The sequence below is a fragment of the Aulonocara stuartgranti genome (genome assembly GCF_965226115.1).
Source record: "Aulonocara stuartgranti genome assembly, chromosome: 2".
Classification (NCBI taxonomy): Eukaryota; Metazoa; Chordata; class Actinopteri; order Cichliformes; family Cichlidae; genus Aulonocara; species Aulonocara stuartgranti.
This window is the reverse complement of record NC_138940.1, coordinates 26,490,936-26,513,270: the sequence shown is the minus strand read 5'-3', so window position 1 is coordinate 26,513,270 and position 22,335 is coordinate 26,490,936. Positions and strand designations below refer to the sequence as shown.

Here is a 22,335-nt window from a genome sequence, read left to right as displayed (position 1 = left end):
CCTAGTTGTTGAGAGGGCGAAGCAAAGTCCACTGGGCATGGCTGCGACTAGCATAATCTTGTCAGGTTTTATGGCTTATAATGACATGCTTTATAGATAATTCTTTAGCGGTATGGTGAAGAGTCACGCGAACTAATGACTTTACTAGCTAGAAATGCTTAAGCATCTATTACCACGAGGAAGAAAATTAGAACAGCTAGAAGAAAATCAGCTGTGTCCCAAGAGCTGAACATTGATTGAGCAAAATAAAAGCCCTGCACATATTTCTTTCAGGATTAAATCAATGTGTACCTATTAATCCAAGGTGAAAAAGTTATTCTTCCTTTTCCCTTCACTGTGACTTAAAAGTAATGGCCATCATTCCTCTGATCTCACTGGGAAAGTATCCCTTTGAGACCGGAGGAGTCCACCACGTGAATGAGAAAAGTGAGTGTGCAAGACGTATTAGACACAGAAAGGAGACAACGGGATTGTCTGTTGGCAGCAACAGAGTGGATATGAGAAAAATCCCTGGAATGCTGAGAAAGCATAGCCTTCCCCGCCTGCAGACAGAGGAAGGAAACAACCATATTTGTCTAGCATGGAAACCAATAAAACCGAGCGCCAAACACGGGGAGGTAGCAAGTCAAAGCCGCAACTTTACAAATCGATAATTGGAATATCTACGTGCAGTACAAGAAACAATATCACCATCTGCCACAGCACGATCAAGCTCGAGTGGCCTAAATAACCATCGGCTTCAACAAATCCACTCCCAAACAATGGCAACTGTCATCTGGTGTTTACCAAAAAAACAAAACAAAAACCACTTGGACATATGGATCCTTCGGGAGTTGCAATCTCATCACCTCACAGAGACTCCAAGAGCCTTTTGTTCCATCAATCTACACTCTCTTCATTTTGTAATCACTTAACCGTCCGTCTGGGTTCACATACTCATCAGCTACAAGCCAGTAAACACAGACCACCCACCACATCCATCTAATGCGAACCCAGTAAGTGTAGGTCTGACTTCTCTTCCTGTTACTAAGGGATACTGTAGATCATTGGGGTTTACGGCCCCTTGTTGGGCTGTTTTCAACCTCTGCGACTGTGGGACTCGCTGTCCCTACTTTTATGACAATCACGATGAGAGCAAACAGTCCCCAAGAGGTGAAAAGAAAGAAAAAATAAAAAAAAAAAAAGAGAGAAAATCTGTCACATCTTTATAACTTGTGAACCCCAAGGCCCAGTGCTGGAGCAAACAGATATTGGCCGCTGACCAGTCGTTACAGCTCCAAGCTTAGAGATACTAAGGGGTTTTTGTTCCTCGGCTAGGAGCGATTAGCTTAGACCAACCTGAGCGAAGGATATTGCTATACTATAAATCATAAACTATAAAATATCACACAAGTTTTTGTAGTAGGGAAAAATCACCAGCGTGTGATATGTACCTGGAATGCAGACAAACTGGGCTCTTGCGCCACTTCAGTAATCAGTCAACACATTTAGATGAGAACTCGTTTGATAGCCGTCTAGATCTACTGACTCACACATTGATATTCACCCTGCAGTACGCCCCGTCTGCCTGGACTGAAATTCCTCCAAGTTAACAGCTATGTCTCAGTTTGTTTGTGGCCGTACGTCAAAAGAGGTTTCTACATCTGTTCGGTCTTTTATGGGTACAAGTAAAATGCTTCTTGTCATAAATCCAAGGGGAACATTGTGTTTCTGACTGAAATGCCTGGCAGTAAGTAGAGCAAATACAAGACAAGTACTGACAGGGTTGGCGATAACGTTTGCCTTCGCCACAGGATTAGATGAGCTCTACATGCACCTCAGTGTGATGCTACTCACAATACCCTGCAGTTCATGGGAACCTGCATTTGTCTGTTTTAAGTATGCAATCTTTTTTTTTTTTTTTTTTTGCACCTACAAAGACAAAGAAAGCTCAATTCAATAATTACACCAGGGTCCAAACCTATTAACTCCTAATCATCTCTGAAATAATAAACTGCAAATATTGAACATAACTACAGAATTAATACCTGTTAAGTCAGACTGACACTTACAGATCACCCGGTTTATTTGGATAGCAGTGCAATAATGCAATAAAACCAGCGAGCGCATAGTAGAAAACTAGATCTGTGTGAGCAATAGCTGGCAGGAAAGCTGGAATGATTTTATGTGTGTGCAATGTGCAGGCGTCTGTGTGCGTAGCTGCAAGTGCGAGTCTGTATGTTTGTCAGGCAAAGCAGCTCTGCACTTATATGGGCTGGAAAGTGGTCGCCGCTTTCGTCAATAGCAACAGAAGTTTATAAAAGAGTATCTGAAAATTTGTCCAGGGAAGGAGGAGGGCAGCGAACACACAGAGTACAAAGCACACAGCAGGAGTGTCATGCAAAGAAACTGCATGTTAGAACAGATCGGGAAGGGTTACCAAAATGAGCCATAAAAACATTTGAATAGTATGGAAATGCTTCTGTAGACAAAACCCTTTACTATCCGTGCCTAATAAAAAGAAAAAGAAAAAAAGTGATGTGACACATGCATATGCTGAGGCAGGGTAAGCCCTGATGACTGAGGTGGCCAAGCTGGTACTTAAAACCAACAGACTCTTGTTAACAGGCCGAGGCTTTCATATCCGAGGAGAGTGCAAACACCTCAACTGCTGCTCTGCACAGATGCAAAAAAAGTACAAAAGCTGATTCCATGTGCACTTTCTTACCCTTGACACGGTGAGAGGCATGTTGAAGTCCTTGCCACCCTGCAGCCTGAAGCCCCAAGGCGGCGAGCCGCTGAGGGTTACAGAGTACGTATTCATACCCTTGAGGAAAGAAAAAAAAAAAAAAAAAAGGGGGAAAGGAAACATCTTAATTAGCCAGAAAGCCCGGAAAAGGTTCTCAAGGTCCTTTATTATTTTGCTTTATCTGAAACAGTCTATCTGCTGGCTCTCAGCACCACCAGCCCACAAGAGCACACATACACACAGCATACAGAAAATAACACTCAAGTTGTTTTCTTTTACAGCAGATAATGTCACGTCTTAGTTTTAGGAATAACCATGTTACGGCACGTCAAAATTAGGCAATAAAGAGGGAGCGGTGCCAGTTGGACGTGCCATTTTTACACATTTCAAAACACACAAATAGCCTGGTGTCATAATCTAAAGCTAAACTCTAAGGTGAAGTTAGAGTTTAATTCATTTCAGTCTACTGCAGCACCAATGTGCAGCATTTAGAAGATCTACTGCACAACAATAGCAGCAACAACTCCTCCTTCGGGGGGGATAATGTGCCACTTGCTGTATTCAGCCAGGTAACAGGTATCGTGGCTTCACCGCAATTAATTACTGCCAGTCTGCGGCAAGGCACTAAATAACTAGGTAGTTTTATGAACCAAAGGGCAACATGAGATGCAGCCCTCTGTTAGTGGCTTACACAGAGTTAGGGTTTGACCACTGACCTCTGTGCTCACACGGCTACTCTAGCCCTGCTCCTCCTCCTCTTCCACAAACCTACCAGGTGTCACAGGTCTCCGTGACACACAGCTATGCCACCTACCTTGTCCTCAAAGGTCAGCTGGTAGCCCAAACCTGGGAGAAAGCTAAAGAGTCAGTAAGCTGGAGCAAGCAGATTCCCTCTCTGTTGGCAAACCCTACCCCCTCGATCCTGACTGTGACACAGGCAAGCCGTAGCCTCTCCTCACTCCTCAGAGGCTATATAAGGAATGTAAAACTACACCAAACTATTTCAGCCCAACACCCACATGAGTCACAGGGAGAGAAGGAGGAGGAGGAGGGGGGCAGAGGAGGATGGAGAGAGGTAACGTCAACGACCCATGGATTCTGGCACGGGCCAGGAGATTTTTTTTTCTCCTCCTCTAAGTTCATTGCACTTGGGAAACGGCAGACGGCCACAAATGAAGCAAAGCACACAACCCTCTACATTCTTTCTGTAGGGCATGAAACATAGTACAAGCAAGAAAAAAAAAACCCTCAGCAATTATACTTTAACATCAAGCTCTTAAAGCAACAGAGCCGCTCACACACACTGTAAAGGCTGGTGAGACAGTGGTGTGCTCACAGATAAGGAAAATCTAGCCTTTAATCCAGCCTAGCACCCCAAATAATCCCACTAAGAAAACCTGCAAATCTGCTAAAGTTAATGGAAATCCTTAAAATAAAAAAAGACTTGCATTCGCATTCATTCACTGTCAATGCAGCCTCTAGATCTGTACAAACCTGACTCTTTATTGGCAAAGCTTAAATTAGTTTTTCTCAGAGCCAGGGAAATGAACTATGATACAGAGGAGCATAAGGCGACAGAGAAAGACCTGCAGCAGGAGCAGCAGGTAATGGAGGCTAGATTTCACTGGTGACAAACACCACACTGAAAGCTGATTACTCAGACTGTATTAAAGCGGAGGAAGTTACAGCATTAATGTGACTGCACTCTACTTAATTAAACACCACCCTGTATGATAGGCAAGAGAATAAAAGCATCAGTTTTAAGCCAATAAATGTGTGGCACTCATCCCCATGCTTATGGTGTTGCTATTTATAATCTTCTATATTATTGCTGCTGCTGCATTAGTTCTATAGGAACTCGTGTTGCTCTTAATGAGAGCTCAAATACAGGGAATTTTTGGTTAACACGCTACGCAATTACGAGCGACACGGGTTTCTTCAATGCGTCTAGCACACTAATTTCCCAGCGGTAATTAAAGGCCACGCTGTGAACGCTGTATCCCGGTTAACACCGCCGCAGACAGCCAGGTTTCCACTCGCGACAACACGGGACACGAAAACCGGACAAAACTCTCGGCTCTGACAAAGTAGTTAGCACAGCTACAGAGCAGCAGGGGCTCGGGGAAGATGGCCAGAAGCATGAGCCTGCACAGTTTGGAGCACCAGCTTAACCCATACAAACCTCCTCTGTGGGGAAAAAGCTGGTTTGAAGAAGTTACACAAACACACAAAGATGCATTAGCTTACCTCTTGTGTCTCTCTGTGCTCGCCGGACATCACGAGTGTACCGGATTAAAAATAATTAAAAAATTTGATAAGTGGGTTGGCAAGCAGGCAACTTTTCAGACTTCCTTGAAGCAAACGTCAGGAAGCCGCCGTGGATCCCCCTGGTGAGCAGCAAACTCATTCCCTCAAATTCTTTTTAGCAGGACTCTGCTGAGACGTCAGAAGTCACATGGGCGGAGGCTTCATTTCACTCAGAGGCCGAGTTGCACTCATCAGCTGCTACTACTAAAGCCATTCATCATAGCCGCCCTGAAACAGCTTTTCTCAATCACTCCGTCGGTTTTAACTAAAGGAACATAAATAAATAAATAAGACTATGCCTCAGGGATAAACATGAACTAATCCAGGACACCGCCCCTGAAGAATAACTTTTTACACACGCTGTTTACTGTACTTACTATAGTAAGTACAGTAAATAATAATGGCTTAGCTATAGCTAAGCCATTACTATTTAATAGTAATAGGTAACTTAATTTGACATGACTTATCCTAGATGGAGAGAGAAACAGATATATACGTCTACAATAAACAACACAGTTAAAATGAAAGTTTCACTGGTGCCTGCATGGTAAGAGCCTTATACTATGAAATAGCGCAAGAGTCTGTAAAATAAAAAAGAAAAGTGAAGTTAGTTTTTTAAAAAAAAGACGAAGAAGCAGTATTTGCTTCTACTGCAAGTGCTACTATGTTTGGCTTTATAATTTCCCTAATTTCCTTCGGGATTAATAAAGTATTCTGATTCTGGTTTATATTTTCTTTGAAAATGCTTTTGTGAAACATTTTTGAGGGAAGCTCCTTGGTAGGAAAACGGATAAGTGGATAAACGTCTCACCAAAAAACAAAACAAAACAAAAAAAGTTAAGAAAGTGCGCAGATACGGTCAGCTGCAATCAACACTCTTTATTATCATGCGCATGTCATCAATCGCAGTCCCTGGAACAGAAGTGGAGCTCTCGCTCTTTTGTACCTTTGTACATTCCAAAAAAAGGGGAGGAAGTCACAAAACGATCATACACATCGCTCGCTGTGAAACCTAACGGAACTTCCACTACAATGGGTATGCTGTTTCGTGCCCTTGGCGCTATCAGCACCTGCAAATGGAGTTGTTTTCTTTTGCTTAACGTAACAGTTAAGAAAAACAACAACAAAAAAACCGTAATTCTTTCTGTTCGCAAACAAAAACAGGTGTTAAAAAAGGATTCTTTTGAACAATTGAGGAGGGTAATATTTATTATTAACATTCATATGACAGACACTATATCAGTTCTAGCCAGATTTATGCAATAATTAATGTGTATCTTCTTTTTTCAGCTGCTTCCTCTAGGGGTCGCTACAACTTTCGTCTCATCCTATCGCCAGCATCCTCTTCTGCCACACCAACCCTCTGCATGTTCTCCTTCACTACATCCATGAATCTCCTCTGTGGTCTTTTCCTCCTGCCTGACAGCTCCATCTTCAATATCCTTTGTCCACTATATCTACTATCACTCCTCAAATCAAATCAAATCAAATCACTTTTTATTGTCACATCACATGTGCAGGCACACTGGCACAGCACATGCGAGTGAAATTCTTGTGTGCGAGCCCCACAAGCAACAGAGATGTGCAAACACAACAACACAAACGAGCAAAATACAAGAATGGCCAACCTGAAACTAATAAATATATGTACAATATATAATAGTGTATGCATTTCTGGATGTGTATACTAAATATTTTCCTACGTGTGTGTGTGTGTGTGTGTGTGTGTGTGTGTGTGTATACACATTTTTACAAATTAAATAGTAAAAAAAAAAAAAAATAATAATAATAATAATAATAATAATAATAATAATAAAATATATAAAATATACAGAGTTGAATATGTGCAAAACAGTGGCATTACTGTACAGTATCCTCTGCATGTATCCAAACCATATCAGCCTCGTCTCTTTAACTTTGTCCCCAAACTGTTTATCCAGTGCTGTTTTTTCCAATTATGGATTTTTAAATGGTACAAAACTCCACTAACACTAACCACATCGACCATTACTGAAAGGTCATTACTAATGATCATAAATGCAAAGCATAGGCCGTTAATAAGATCCGTAGCAGGAGTAAATAGCAAACAGGAGAAATATATAGAGTCAAGAGGGGTATATACAAAAATAAGAGAAAGGCACACTTTAGAGAACAAGTTCCAAAGTGCTTGGAAGCAGTGTAAAGAAAATACATGGTCTGAATAGACAGTGTGTGAGTCACCTGAGTGATGAGGATTACTCAAACCATGGTGAGGTGAGTGGGCAGGTGTGGGGTGTGGGTGTTTGTTGAGTGTTTAACAGTCCGAATGGCCCAGGAGAAGAAGCTGTTTGTGAGTCTGGAGGTGTAGGACCTGACTGACCGGAGATCTTGACCTGGCCTCCAGGGTTGGCAGAGGACAGTCAATGGTTTTTTGGGCGATGTTAATTACATTTGCACATCTTTCCTGCTCTCAGCTGTGGCCCCTGCGTACCCAACACCCAGGCAGTAGGAGAGCATGCTCCACTGTGGAGCAGTAGAAGGCCAGCGGAGGACAAGGTGAGCTCTTTTGTTTTAAGGACCTTCAGCTTTAGGTTATTTTCTGAGCACCAGTGTGACAAGTTTCTCTATCTCTGCCCTGTACGCCTCCATCAGAGATGAACCCAGTATGTCATCAGCATATTTGACGACTATGTTGGTTGGGTGGGTTGAGATCAGTGTAGAGGGCATACAATAGGGGGATCTGGTGCAGAGTGACAGCGAGTGGGGGGAGAGGTGGGGGCAAAGTCGGACTGATTGGGGGCGGTTAGTGAGGAAATCTTTGATCCAGAAGCAGGTGGCAGGGAGGATCTGAAGGTGTTCCAGTTAAGTGGTGAGGATGTCTGCTGCGTCTCCCTTTTAATGATCCACTCATGTAGATTTTGCTGAGGATATTCATTTTCCTGCAGGGGGGGTGAATGCATAACCTTTATGCTTTTACGAACCATTTTCCATTTCTGTTTATAAATTGTGCTATATAAGGTTTGTATATATTTTTTTATTACTGTCACTGCATTAGCACTACAACCCTTGAGATGACAGTGCTGTGCTGCAGATGGCCAGCAGATGGCGACAAACTCCAACAAAATGTAAAGGTCCCCTCGGGGTGCTGCCCCTGCTCTATCATCATACACATACTGGTTGAACAAGTGAAGAAATAATGAATCATCAGTTACGGCCTTTAATCGACGCGTAGATTGTTTGTTCCGTATGCTTTACTAGCTGACTCTATTTTTCCAAGCGATATTTAGAATAGATAACACTCTAATCGAATTTTTAAGTTGTTACTATTAACGTTGCAGAGCTCGGTGGCCTGATTTTTTGTGGCTTTAACGTTTAGCAAGCTAAGCAAGCTCAGTCAAACTTCTACACTTTTTGTGAAAGATGGCTGACAACGGAGCGCACCCGACTGAAGAGGACCCGGCCGCCGCTTTCCTGGCTCAACAGGAGAATGAGATAGCGGGGATAGAAAACGATGGCGACGCATTTGGGATCCTAGAAGGAGCCGGTGTTCAGCAGCCGCAGACCGACAACTATGGCAAGCTTGTCCCTGAGCTAACGTCAGCTAACGAGCAAACAAAGCTAACTAGAGCTAGCTAATACTAATACAGGAACTTGCATCGGTAACTTGCTTAGTAGTTAGCCAACAAAGGCCCCACCGCCATATGTTAACAACACCGCTGTCTGATATAAGTGGTTAACACTCTTATTGCTTCCTATTTAGATTCAAACTAACAGTACGTTAGCCTTGTAGCTTAGCTAGCTGCGACAACGTAGGTTTTGTTTAACGCTATCCCACATAACATTAGCTATGTGACACTAGCACCTTAAAACTAAGCAAGCGAACAAGTGCTACTGGCCTTCTAACCGACAAAGCAGCCCAGACAATATTAAGCAGGTAACCAAACAGGTGTTGCTGCATTTCTGAAGTCTTATCCGTTTCGAGACCAAAAGTTACACCACGGTAGTAGTAGCAGCGAGCATAAGTCGCTCCAGATAGCAAGGAAGTATAAGCGGATAAACTCCAAGAAGTTCATCTAAACTTATATCTGTATTTTTTTGTTTTGTTTTTAAAAAAAAAAAATGCTAGACGGGTTTGAAGAGCCTGCCACGTTGAATGGAGACCTGTTTCAGGTGAGCTTCAGTCTTGTCTGTCTCTTTATATAATCTATGTGTGGTTGAGTTTTATTCCGAACACCGTAATCGTGTGATGAAGGAGTGGGTTTGCTGTGGCGTTCACGCATAAATGAACCGAATAGCTGCTTCTAATGGTGTACATGTTTTGCGTACCCCAACAGGAGTCCAATGGCCCAACAGACAGCTACGCAGCCATCGCCCAGGTGGATATTCAAAGGCAAGAACCTGAAAGTTTACGCAAATGGAGGGAGGAGCAGAAGGCACGCCTTGAAGCATTAGGTTGGTAACAATGTTTCCCTGCCGCTGTCAGTGATTGTGTGTAATGCACTTAGTGCTGTGTAGCTCTTATGATTCTTCTTATTTTCCTTACAAGGTCCCTGGTTCATTTCACACGTATTTACTAACACTTCACTGTACTGCTATTTGCCCTTCTGTTAGAGGCTAAACTGGCTTTCAACACACTGGTGATAAAGTTTAAACTAATCAGAAAAGATCTGTGTCACACATAGAAACAGAAGAAATTAAATGTAATACAACTGTGTGACGTTTCTGCTTTCTTGCGTCCTAATAAGACTCGGCATCCAAGGCAGCAGAGGAAGAATGGAGAGTGAAAGCGAAGAAGGAGCTTGAAGACTGGCACGTACACCAAAGTGAGCAGATGGAGAAGAATAAGACCAACAACAGGTTAGGATCTGACCCCCCCACCCCACCGCTAATGTGCAGAGAAGTAATCGATGATGGTGATGTTGTAATCACTCTACTACCTTTGTTTTGAATTTTATATTGGTAGTTAGAGGTAGTTGTTCTTGGTAAAACAAACATTGTGGTTCAGTTAGCAAACATGCCTCGCTCTAAACTATAAGTTCAGTGGAGGTTCAGTGGAGGTCCTTATAGGTTCTTCCGAGGTGTGGGAAACTGTGCCTTTCTCTACAAGATTACATCCTAGACCTGTGTATGTTTTACAGCTGACTGATAAATTGACACGGTTGTGGTATATGTGTTGAATTTACTGCACCAAGGTGATCACAACAGATTGCAACACTATAATACTTAGTACTTCATTTAGCCTGGTTCCCCTCAGTGTCATAAACTGTGCAGTCTCTCTTTTCTTGACCAAGCTAACCAGTTATTCTCTCACACTTCCCAACAGACTCTATCCAAGTCTGGCACGGTACCGCTCTGCATCTGTAGCTCTTTTCTTTTTTTCTTCTATTTTTTTTATAAAGGACTGAGAGGCAATACTCTGATGAGATATTAGTCTACAGCTGTGTGTCCAGTTCAAGTGCCCAGAAAGCAAAACAGGAAACTAGCTAGCTGAAAAGAATGCAGACAGCAGAAAGAAAATGCTGCAGTCGCCCCCTCCCCATGCTAGAGCAAAGACCATCCTAGATTGTTTATGACACTAGTGCGAGATGTTTAGTCACTGTTTCCACCTCATTAGAAATGTTTCTCAGTTGCTTACAATAACCCAGACACTAACACTTTTCTGCTTGTTGACTGACACTGAAACTGTTCTCCTCTCCTTCTTTTTTCCTGCTTTCTTGGCCTTGCTCTGCACGCTAGGATTGCTGATAAGGCTTTCTACAAACAGCCCAACTCTGATGTTATAGGCTTTGTGTACGTTTAGAATTCTTCTGCCTTCTAATATTGTATGATCTGCCCCCTGAATGACCTCTTTTGCCCACGATGCATGACCCAACACTGGAATTGTGTTTTGTTTTGTTTTTTCTTTTTTGTCAAAGGCTTCATTTGGCATTATTTGTGTTCTTTTTGACTGATTTGTGCCCTGGATGTTTTTATATACCAAAAATAAATATTAAATATGTCAACAATGAAGTGTATGTTGGGTATAAAGTATAGACTGTATGAAAGATGGATGTAGCTACTAGAGCAGGGCGATATGGCCAAAGATATTTATCACGATATATATTTGAAAATTTGCGATAACGATATAACCGACGATATAATTGATGCGAGACAAAATACAACTCCACAAAATTACTAGCGCAAAAAGACAACCTTCCATTTATTTTCACTTAAACAAGAAGCTGGTTTTTATGTACATTAAAGCTTTATAAAAATGTAACAGTGCAAATGCAAATTCCTTGCTGAAAGTTTAACCAAAAGGCATTTCCAGTAGAAATGGGCTGACATATCCTGAGCATAACCATGTATAATATCCACTGAAGTTAAAAAGAGGTGCTTTGCAACATTAAACTGCAGTGTGCAGTACGTATTTTTCGGACCATAAGGTGCACGGGATTATAAGGCACATTAAGCGAAACAAAGCAGTCAGATAAATCAAACTTTATTAAACTCATTCTTCTTGCTTCCTCCACTTCTGTACCATTGATTCATTAATGTTGAATTCTCTGGCAGCTGCTCTATTCCCATGTTGTTGCAGTATATTAATGACTAACCTCGTATTGTGGATGGATTATCTCAGTTGTTCTCCTGACTGAAGTTTGGTCCGTTTACAGTATCCTGCCATGCGATTGCATTTGTCTCTAACCATCTGGAACCTTCACGTTAACTTTTATAAGTGGAAAAGTGTTAGTGTTCGTCCTCCAGCTTCACTGTTTATGTTATGCTAACATAGCTGTGTCGCTAGCGATCACGTAGCACATCATTATATACCAGCTAGCCCAACTTCAGTAACCCTACAAACGTCACTGCTGTTTAGTTTCCTGTCTTCATTTATGTTGGAAGTGATAGCAGAGCTGTACGTTTGATTTTTTTCAGAAATCTCTCAGTCAGAACATGCAATATCATGCTTAGGTAACTAGCGAAACTAGCGAGCTAACTTCCGCTAGCTTCCTGCTAACTTCTAACTCCGTTAAATGTAATAACTTTTGTTTTCATGGATGCCTGGAAGTTAAACTTTATAGTTACACCTGGTAAAGCAGCAATGCTGATCGTTTTATTAAAGATGAAAGAATTTAGACAGTTTTTAACTCTAAGTGATGCTGCAGTGTTGTTTGACCTGAAGTATACGGAGTTTAGGACCCAGATTACTCCCAGATTTAAGAGCATCTTAGTCCGACAAATATGACAATAACAACGGCCGCTTGCATGTTCTGCAAAAAAATGTGCTTTGTTGTGTAAATGACGAACAAACACCAAACCAGTTCCACATCACTGAAGTTGCACCATTTTTACAAACCAATTCTGGTTCATCTGTTTCACTCAACAATCGGCCATGTGCGTATGAAAAAAAAAGGCACTGCGCATGCGCGTTTTACTCCCATTCTATCGCGATATTTCATTTTCCTATCATTGCCTAACATTATACCGGTATTACCGTGAACGGTATAATATGGCCCAGCCCTAGTAGCTACCCTTAAGTCCAATTATGCTTTTCCATGATTTGATATTGACAAATTGTTAGCCAATGAGCTGCTTCAATCTGACCCTTAAACAAACTAAAAAAAAACCCTGATTATTCTATTTTTTTGTTTTTTAAATGGACCAAAAACTTCTGAGCCCATAAAGTCCTCGTGAAAAATTCTACTGATGTCAAAGAGTGAGGCAGCCGAGGATCTTTTTCAGCCACGTCTATTTACTTTCAAGTCCTTTATTAGTCTGGGATGTCGCCCCCTGCTGGCCATTAAAACAAAAGCAGGATTCGGGTTTTAGATCTGGAAGCTACATCTATCTTCTACACCATCTGCGGCATAAAGACATGCATGAGGTATTTTTTGCTTTTACTATCTCGTGAGCACATGCTCTTGGTGTGATTGAACTTTGTGGTTGGGAACCGTGTTTGGCTCAGGCTGCGTTTGCTTTCGTGAAATCCCTCTGATAACCTCCAGCTCACCGACACCTTTCTGTGCTTCCCTTCACATCCACAGAGCATCTGAGGAGGCTTTCCTGGCAGAGACGGACAGCAACAGCCCCGGGTCTGAATGGGAGAGAGTAGCTCGTCTCTGTGACTTCAATCCAAAAACCAACAAGCAGGCGAAGGATGTTTCCCGAATGCGCTCTGTGCTGATCTCTCTCAAACAGACACCTCTAGTTCGCTAGAGCATGTCGCTGGGGGGAGCTAGAAACATTGCCTTTTAATCTCACTTTGCATCAGAAGGATTTGTATGCCCTTTTGTGTACGAAAAACACCCTGGTATGTTTATAACCTTTAAACACTTCCTGCCTTTAACGATGCCTGTTAGAGTCAAATAATATACTTAAACCTGTGAGAGGAGGGATTACTGTTACAACATCCTTTAGTTGGTCAGCTTCATCACTGCTATATTAAGAAAATATTGTTACTGTAAATTCAGTAATTTCCCTTTCTCCTTTAACTTATAAATTGTTACTAGGTCAACTTTATTGCATGACTTCCTGATATTTTGGATGCACATTTTTAGTTGAATTTATAAATTAGCATTACGGTCAAACACTTAGCGATTAAGCACTGTTACAGATTAGATTGTAACCAGTTTTGCCTCATCAACTATAAACCATTAACCGAAGCACATTAATGTTCACTGTATTATATTATATCCCTAATTACTGTTTTTAAGTTAGCATATTTTTCACTATAACATACCCAAGCTCGTGGCCTTTTTTGATCAACCTCTTTCTACAATTTGAGCACTTAGCTGGATGAATTTCTCTTCAATTTGGCAAGATTTCAGCTAAATTAAGAAACATTGAACTACAACCAAAGATTTCATTGAAATTTTCAGAGTTCACACATTTTACGGCTTGTTTCTTATTTTGCTATATTATACCATTTTCTGTTACGCCAACAAATTTTAATTTTTTTTTTTAAAGAAATGATGCACGGGGTCATTTACAACAGCGATGTCTTCACACTGTTTCACATGCTGCCTATTTGGATTTAAGGAATAGTGAAAAAGTGAATGTTAAAAGGGAACTGGAAAATAAAAACAGTGTAGTATGATCACTTCAAACGATTTGTCTTCAATTCTTAGCTGTGATAATTGCTTACTTATGCCCTTGTATTTTGACATACAAGCAACTTTGATAGGTGGTTCAAACAGAGCATCAGAATGGAGAAGAAAGGTGATTTAAGTGACTTTGAATGTGGCATGGTTGTTAGTGCTGGAGTGGCTGCTCTGGGTATTTCAGAAACTGCTGATCTACTGAGATTTCCCCACACAAACAACTCTGAGGTTTACAGAGAATGACCAGAGTAGTTCAAGCTGATTGGAAGGCAACAGTAACCTGAATAACTGTTTGGTACAACCAAGGTATGCAGAAGAGCATCTCTGAGGAATGTTTCCAGCACCATATGTGCGACAAATAATTAAGGTAGCTCTAAAGTCAGTGCTAATATTATGACCACGTTTGGGTTATTTACAGATATTTTAAATCTTTTAAGCATAATTTTTTATACATATCATGCTTAACTTGGCTAGCACAATTCTCTGAGAGGTGACTTTATAAAGTGTATAATTTACACTATTACACATAACACCTGAAGGTCTTCTTAGGAGGATTTTATTCTGTTGAGTGTTTTAAGGTGGACTTGGGCCTAACTCAAGTCATTAACAACGAATTTCCACACTGAGTTTGTCAATATAACCTTATAGGTTAGCACACCAGGAAACTCAAACACAAGATATGGTGCTTTATCTTAAATATGACACCAGGTTCAAATGTGACATTTTATTAGAATATAATAACAGTATGGGGGATACATTTGAAGCCGAGCTCACCAAATGAGCAAGAAAACAATTTACATTTATCAGCGATTTGCTTCAACACAATTTTAGTAGTGTTGAAGAAGTCCAGCCTGCTTACTGGTAACAAGCCGATTCAACTTTGCTGTTCCACACTGTCAGCAAGAAGCGAAAATAATCATTTTTTGTGAGTGATTCACAGTTTTTAAACAGCAATAAATAATGCTGACATTTACATATGTGTCTGAAGAATGTTAAAGACCCAATACATTATTCAGTTCATTTAAAGAAGTCCAGAGTCTGCTGCGATTCCACACACTGAATGGACAATGGCAGAGATGTGGGATCGATCCATTTCACTGCTTGGGTTTCAGAGCCGTGGCAAAAACACCAACAATAATGGCAACTACAGTGAAGCCTTGAGCAAAGATGCGTCCCCTCATCAAGAGCTGGGACTGTCTGGTTTTCCCTTGATGGAAGGCACGGAGACCATAAATCAGCGCTCCCGCTGTTCCCAAACAACCTGGAAAATAAAGAAATTATAGCTTATAAACCCAGTTTATTAGGACAGTTAACTGGATCCACAGACAAGGAAAAACTCATGGCTGAATAGTGTAACTAATATCAAGTAGAATGGGGTGATGGAGATATAAAAGCTGCACTTTCCTTTGGCACAGACACTTTTTAGTTATCAGGGTGGCTGCAGTCAACGGTAAAATAAAAGGAGACTGTTCATTTCTAATGACAGCATTATTGCTACAGATGTCAACAACAGATGACCTCAGCGTAAACAGCTTCTAAATTAGAATCTTAAACGCTTCAGGGAACACAAAACAAGAATCAGCAATAATATCATAGGCATCAACGGACTATATGTATGATTTTGGGAGTAACAATGAAAGAAAACAGCACAGGCTATTTTAATAAAGCACTCGTGAAGCAACAGTAAGTAGTATATCAGATACAGAATTGCGTAAATAACTGTTGACAGATGAACAAGAATGTGAGATACAGTCCAATTATATCCCAAACATGTTTGTCCGGTTTTACATTATCCACTTAAAACGGCTTTTAATACGCTTTGATGTATTGAAGGTTTTATTGTGCAGACCACGAGTTACAAAATATATGAAGAATGACCACAATGACCTCCGGGGGTTGAGAGGACGCTGCCGCACAGCTGGAGGAGCAGCTCCGGGAATATTTCCGGTACCGAAAGCAGATCGTTGGGAAATATGTCATCGGTTACGTCGATCTAGCCACACACCTCTGCTGTGTTATCAGCTGATGTCGTGCCCACCACTCACCCAAGCCTTTATGTTTTATATTTAAGCGCTAACATAGTTGTGTGAAGTAGAGGACATAGCAGACCGCAGTTGTGACTTTACGGTGCAGCGCTTTTCTCCGCTTGTGTAACTCACCTATCGGGACGAATGGGTTCTCCTTGGTTTTCCTCGCAAACTTTTCCTTGAAAGTCTCATCTTTGACTTTAGGCAAAGGGTTGAAGCCTTCGATGTTTGGAGCCTGGGATAAATCAAACGGCACAGCTCTCTGCGGAGCTGCTCCGGGTGTTTGCTCTGCAACTCCGGGTGTTGCTGCTGCCGCCATGCTTACCTTGGGTATGACAACCAGGAAATCCCAAGAACTACATTTCCGGTTAAAATTTTCCACGGCTTCACAATAAAGGTCCAAATATTTAAAAAAAAAAAAAAAAAAAAGTCTACCTTGATTAGAGAGGAATGCCTTGGACAAATTCATCAATCTTTCACTTCAGAAATATAAAACAGAAATATAAATTAGACTAAACACTGACCACGGCCTCTTAGTGCAGATATTCAAGTATTTTAGTATACAAGTATTTAAAAGCATACCCAGCTGCAGCAATATTATGATCCAATATCTGATTGTGCGCAGTAAGTGCTTTTTCTTTAGATATAATTGCGCTTTTTCTTTTTACTTTAGAGTACACTTTATTGCACCTTCTCAATGCACAACTTTCAACTCAAAGCTAAACTCTCCCCCCACCTATTTGCAGGTGTGTTAAATGTGCAGTTTTTTAACTTTAACAGAAATTAAAAAGTCAGATTTGTTTTAGAATAAAGTTCAGCGGATGTTAAATTCAATTTAGGTCATTTACTGTCCAGTGATGTAACTGGATACTTACCACAAACAATCAAGATTGAGGTTCTATATACACAGCAGGATGGTTCCATTTTGATAATTAAAATGTCATGACTTGTAATTACTTGAAATTGAATCCCATATTTAAAAAAAACAAAGTGGCCTAATAAATATTTGTAGCAACTGCTGGACGTTCTAATTTTCCTGAATGTGAGGTTTCACTTTCCAGTGGCACATTCCTTATGTGCTGTACAATGCATCAATGAAACAGCTACACATTAAATCTAAACGAATCTTCAGGTGCCACATTTTATTTTAAAAATCACAAATTGTTTGCTATAGGGAGGAAAGCTACGCGGTATATTGGGATTTTCACATAGCTCTCAATTTTTCACAAAATAAACCCCACTCTTACCACTGAGTGGCAGTATTGTACAACCTTCACTGATTCTCAAACATGAAATCACTTTTCCCCCTCAGTGAAGCACTTAGAATGAAATACTTTAATGTCTGCCTAAGAAATCATGCAGTCAGGAAGCTTGAGCCCAAAGAGGAATAAAAAAATCAAAATCTAGTGGATAAAAAAAAACAAAAAAAAACAAAACTTAACTGAAGACTCAGGAGTCATATGCATCAACAAAGATAAACAAAAAAGCTTCAGCACAAATATTTTTCAATCTTTTTATTGAATATTAAGGTAAATATTTCACATTAATACAGGCTACATAAAGTAGAGCCACTATACGACATGAAATTTACTCTCATTTTAACCCTTTTTAGTATGTAAACAATTATACATGTATTTACCACTCTAAAAGGTTCTGATTTCGCTCTTCAGGTAATCATCATCTAGTTCTGGGCCAAGTTTAAATAGCTACTTCATGTTGAGCCCCCCCCCACCCCACCCCGCAGCCCAAGAACGGTGTACGCGGGTTTAAAGTCAAAAATCGCTAAACTACGCAGAGAATGGATCCTGTTGAACAGGTGATCGCGCGCGTGTGTGTGTTTGCATCATTGGGACACTGATAACAGCTCTGGCCCAATTTCCTCTTTCCTCGTTAGATAGGCACATCAAAGAATGGCGTCAAAGAGAACTTCCAATTCTTCAACCTTTACTCTGCATTTCAGGTCTCTACTAAAGTTTAAAAGTTTACGCGTTAATTTTTTCGTCGTCTTATTCGGTCGTGTCGGTCAGTTGGTATTACATGTTTGCACTGTGGGTCATGCTGTGTGTGTTTGATTGCTGTAGGATGCCGTCTAATTGACATGGTTCAGGTGCACATTGCCCACATGAGGTGCCCAGGTACCGGTCCACACCTGAAGGAGAGAGGAGAAAGGTCAGGGGGGTTATTAGTCAAATGCTGCTCCTTATAAAACGGCATAAATCTGCACAAGTGTCGCAAGTCTGATTTTAATAAAGGCCAACTTTACCTGCTGTTGTGGGTCAGAGTTATCTGCATTGTTTGGGACCACTTTAATGATGGGGCTCCATGCAGGGTCACCAGCGTGACCAGCGTGCAAACCATTGTACATCGGCCCCCCTGGGCCTTCTGCCATGGTAGGATGAGGGGGCAGCATGGTTCCTCCATACATAGACATTGGCATCCCCTGGACAAAATGGACACAGATAGCCGTTAAAACACAAGTACACAGACAAATGGGCATTGAAAGTCCGTCAGAGCTGTTACTCTGAGTTACCTTTGGGAAATCCATGTAACTGTTGGGCAAATGCTGCGGCTGGTGGTAGTTGTTAGCAGGGTTTGCGATGCCCGTGTCGTCCTGCTCCATGGGCTGGTGCTGAGAGAAGGCCGATTGCTCCGCGTGCATCTGCGGGTGCATCATGTGGCTGTTCATCAAGGGCTGGGACCAACCAGACATGGCCTCTGTACCAAAACAACACAAGGCGGTTTTATCGCTGGACGCCAAAGTTACTGAGAACCCATTTCTGTATATGGCTGTGTTCAACTATCACACGGGCCCAATTTGCTCTTACCTGAACCACTGCCAACCCCGAATGACCAAATGCCTCCCTGTCCAACTGATGCCGTGTAGCTGGTTGTGAGCAGAGGTGGGTTTACAGACCCCGTCTGTCTGATCCTGGCCAACCGCTCTGTGCCGATGGGTGGGGGAACCTTCCGGTCCTGTTGCGAGGAGCTGCCTGGCTTAGGCTGAGGAGGTGAAGCAACCGCTGAGGTGGAAAGGGCAGAGGAGGACACCGTGGAGGGAGGTGGGACAGGAGATTCACCTGGTGGGAAAAGACAAAGCCTAGGTTAGAGCACTTCCAAATAATTTTTAAGAGACTGATTTGTTTTTGTTTTTAAACAAGCATGGAAAAATGCTATTAAACTCTCTAATATTAAATTAATGTTAAAGGGATTATAAAAGGGGTCAGGGGTACATTTAAGGCCTAAAATGTAAAAGAATTAAAGAGAAGCGGTCTGTGAGCCTGGTACCTGATGTGGATGCACTCCATGGGTGGGGGGAAAAGTGCTGTCTGCTGAATGAGGGTGTGCCAGCTGTATGACCAGGTAGAAAAACAGCACTGCCAGAGATCCCGGTGGCAAAGTTAGGCAACGCTAAGGACAGACAATAGAAGGAGACTGTCAGCTTTACAGTACTAAATATAAATAAGACCTTACATGTCAACATAGATTCACCACACCCGGTTGCATGTGTACTGTAATCACCACCTTCTTTATTTCTCCTGAAATTATTCTGATAATTATTTTGATTATTAAACCCAAAGAACTGGAATTAAACAAAAATGCAGCCATACCGATGGGGCTGTTGACCATCCTCTGGGTGGTGGAACGGTAGCCAGGGGCTTTTGAGCTGTCTGGAGGAGGTGGGGGCATCATATTCTCCATCTGGCCCATGCTCATGTACGCTTGCTGAGCCGAGAAAGACTGCTCTGGGGGTGATCGAGTAGGCAAATGGCATGCACCCCACACTGGATTGTTTCCCACCTGCTAAGGCAAGCACAACTGATTACTATCACAATCCAGCTGAATGGTGCCCTTACCAAAGTAAATGCACGGTCAAGTAAAGTTGTAGTTGTGAAGATTTATTTACGCCTACCTGGTTGCTGTTATCAAAGATGCTGCTGAAACTGAAGAGACCTGTATGACCGAGGTTGGCGTGCATCTGCTGAGGCTTGCCTGCACTGGCGACATGCTGCATTTGAGAACCGTTCATCATTCCAAGATTACCAGAGACCTGAAGGGAGCCTGGGATCTGGGCTTGAGCTTGGGTCTGAGCTTGTGGAGGCAAACTTGTTGGCTGGGAAGTTGGGTTTTGGGTTTGTTTTGGGACTTCTTGGTGAGTGCTGAAGGGTACAAATACAGACTGTTGTTGCTGCTGTGTTTGCTGCTGCTGCTCAGAAAGGGAATAATAAGGCCCTGGTGGCTGCATACGATGGGAGACTCTGGGCGCAGGTGCTGAGAAGTGGGGTACTGTGTTGTTGGGGTGCACGACGTTGTGCGAGAAAACAGCAGCAGGTGCTGTGGGTAGGTGAGAACTGGGCTGTGGGTTGAGGTGAGGCTGTGGAACATCTGTGGATGGTACAGAGGAGGGAGGGGGAGGTAACTGCTGGCGGGGTTCTGGCTTTGGAGCTAAGGACATGGCAGGGGCCGTGAAACTCACAGAGTTGCCGCTCTCGCTGACAGCAGCGGGCTGGCTCTCTACGGGCAGAGACGACTTGTCTTTTCCAGCAGGGGGAGCAGCACTGGGCTCTGTTTTAACTGGCTGGATGGGGAGCTGTGAAATGGGTCCCACTGGCTGCTGAGGAGCATTTGCCGTAGTTGTAGTGGAACTGTGATGTGCAGGAGAGCCGGTGCCTCGTACTGTACTACTGCCACTGGAAGGCAACGAAACAGAAACGGGTGTGACACCGGCAGGCTTGGGGTCTGGTGCAAAGAGCTGTTTTCTGACAGAGGAAGGCGTAGCGACACTCTGTTGGGGATTATATGGAGTAGGGTTAGGCGTAAGAGGTGTAGCTATAGCAGCGGATGTGTTGGGAGCACTGGTGGTGGCGGTATTGGTGGTCGTGACTGGGACTCCTGAGCTTGCGGTGCTGCTGTGTTCACTGTGATTTGAGTTGGGTCTGGCCTGTGGTCCTGTGTTACTGGATCCTCCGCTGTGTTTGGGGGAGCTGTTAGCACTGCCGGGACTCACAGGGCGCACGGGGAAAGGTCCCCAGGTGCTAGCAGCAGGAGAGAAGGTGCCACCAAACTGCGCCATGGGTAGACGAGGGTGCCTGATCTGGTGCATGGTCTGAGCAGCCAGGAGCGCCAGCTGAGGGTGGGTGTATGCCAGGGACAGGGACACTGGGAAAGGCTGCCTGACGTTTGACGACAGCCCTTTCCCGATCTTTCCCCCAGCCTGAGAAGAGGATGAAGACGAGGATGAGGGAGGCTGGAACGAGACGCCTGTTGACGTGGGCAATGAGCTTAGAGCCTTTGGCCCAGTGGTTGAACCACTGGTGGCCCCCGTGGTACTGGGGAAGGAAGCTGAGGTCGTTTTCGAGCCCGGTGCTCTGATGTGAATCCGGGGAATCAGATCCTCAAGCTCTTTGGCCGGGTCCTGGATCAGAGCATTGATCAGCTGGACTGCATGCCTTGTAGACTCCGTGCCTCCTCTGAAACCAAACACCAGAATATGCTTATTCAAAAATATGTCCTTAAAAAAAAAAAAAATTTGGCAAAGAAAAGGGTTTTAAAAATATGTCATTTATTATTTTGCCAAATAACTGCCCACCAACTGTAGCTCTAGGTTCTGCACCTCATACAAAACACCAAACCCAGAAAAGCTCAATACACAACATTAAGCTGCAAAACTACACCAAAGAGGAAGTAAAGTTTCTAGATGTGATTATTTTCCCTCTACACACTGAATATAGTATAGCTCGCCGCAATTTCGTAAGTCATTTTAATCACTCATTTTCATTTCAGCCTTAAGCATCCATGATGTGAATAAAGAGCAGTAAACCTATTAAAGAGGCTGACCCATACTTTCAAAATAGCATGGATGTTCATATGTAGCAATAGAGGCAAAGCTGTTTTGCAGGCTATGTAGAGGTATACAGGCAAGCTTTGCATACGTTCAATCCCAAAATATGCTTCTTGCCTTTATTCTGAAAAAACGCAATGTCTTGCAAAGACTCCTTATATGATATCTCACTCTTCCACCTCCGCTTTGTGAACTGGGAGTATCTTGAGGAAAATACTAGCAAAAGAAAATCTGCATATTTCGCACATTAAATGTCAGATCTGTATTTTGTCATGCCCCCCCCAAAAAAAAATAAATAAAAAAATAAAAAGGCTTCATATACCAGTCCATCTGATATAATTTAGCTGTAATGGCTTTGTAGTCCAGCAGAGGGTG

The 22,335-nt window shown here is 42.4% G+C and overlaps 4 protein-coding genes across 13 annotated transcripts in view; 1 reads left to right on the top strand and 3 right to left on the bottom strand.

Annotated features, from left to right (window-relative positions):
- Nucleotides 1-5,185, bottom strand: part of pdlim7 (PDZ and LIM domain 7) — a 32,954-nt gene extending 27,769 nt beyond the window's left edge. For 2 of the 4 annotated variants that reach the window (XM_082549821.1, XM_082549823.1), the window contains exons 1-2: nt 4,976-5,180; nt 2,708-2,806 (exon numbers count right to left, since the gene is read on the bottom strand). In XM_082549821.1, the coding sequence (XP_082405947.1) occupies nt 2,708-2,806; nt 4,976-5,005 (129 nt within the window). In that variant the 5' untranslated portion in view covers nt 5,006-5,180. Of the gene's footprint in view, nt 1-2,707; nt 2,807-3,542; nt 3,705-4,975 lie in introns of those variants that run through there. The other 2 variants (XM_082549824.1, XM_082549822.1) reach the window with 2 other exon arrangements.
- Nucleotides 5,186-8,142: 2,957 nt separating this feature from the next.
- On the top strand, nt 8,143-14,100 carry cltb (clathrin, light chain B). 2 transcript variants are annotated; one of them, XM_082549857.1, is made up of 6 exons: nt 8,143-8,588; nt 9,141-9,184; nt 9,349-9,466; nt 9,760-9,871; nt 10,751-10,804; nt 13,039-14,100. In XM_082549857.1, the coding sequence occupies exons 1-6, from the start codon at nt 8,435-8,437 to the stop codon at nt 13,208-13,210; spliced, it is 654 nt and encodes a 217-aa protein (XP_082405983.1). In that variant the 5' UTR covers nt 8,143-8,434; the 3' UTR covers nt 13,211-14,100. The 2 variants fall into 2 exon arrangements, with proteins under 2 accessions (XP_082405983.1, XP_082405982.1); XM_082549856.1 differs by lacking the exon at nt 10,751-10,804 and having other exon boundaries at nt 8,145-8,588.
- A 703-nt stretch (nt 14,101-14,803) lies between these two features.
- On the bottom strand, nt 14,804-16,477 carry higd2a (HIG1 hypoxia inducible domain family, member 2A). Its single transcript, XM_082545452.1, has 2 exons — nt 16,254-16,477; nt 14,804-15,355 (listed from the first exon to the last, which is right to left on the bottom strand). The coding sequence occupies exons 1-2, from the start codon at nt 16,438-16,440 to the stop codon at nt 15,189-15,191; spliced, it is 354 nt and encodes a 117-aa protein (XP_082401578.1). The 5' UTR covers nt 16,441-16,477; the 3' UTR covers nt 14,804-15,188.
- A 1,143-nt stretch (nt 16,478-17,620) lies between these two features.
- Nucleotides 17,621-22,335, bottom strand: part of ankhd1 (ankyrin repeat and KH domain containing 1) — a 32,972-nt gene continuing 28,257 nt past the window's right edge. For 4 of the 6 annotated variants that reach the window (XM_082557834.1, XM_082557836.1, XM_082557838.1 and 1 more), the window contains exons 33-39: nt 20,032-21,589; nt 19,730-19,922; nt 19,407-19,529; nt 18,947-19,198; nt 18,652-18,836; nt 18,385-18,561; nt 17,621-18,270 (exon numbers count right to left, since the gene is read on the bottom strand). In XM_082557834.1, coding sequence (XP_082413960.1) covers nt 18,211-18,270; nt 18,385-18,561; nt 18,652-18,836; nt 18,947-19,198; nt 19,407-19,529; nt 19,730-19,922; nt 20,032-21,589 — 2,548 coding nt within the window. In that variant the 3' untranslated portion in view covers nt 17,621-18,210. The remainder of the gene's footprint in view (nt 18,271-18,384; nt 18,562-18,651; nt 18,837-18,946; nt 19,199-19,406; nt 19,530-19,729; nt 19,923-20,031; nt 21,590-22,335) is intronic. The other 2 variants (XM_082557835.1, XM_082557837.1) reach the window with 1 other exon arrangement.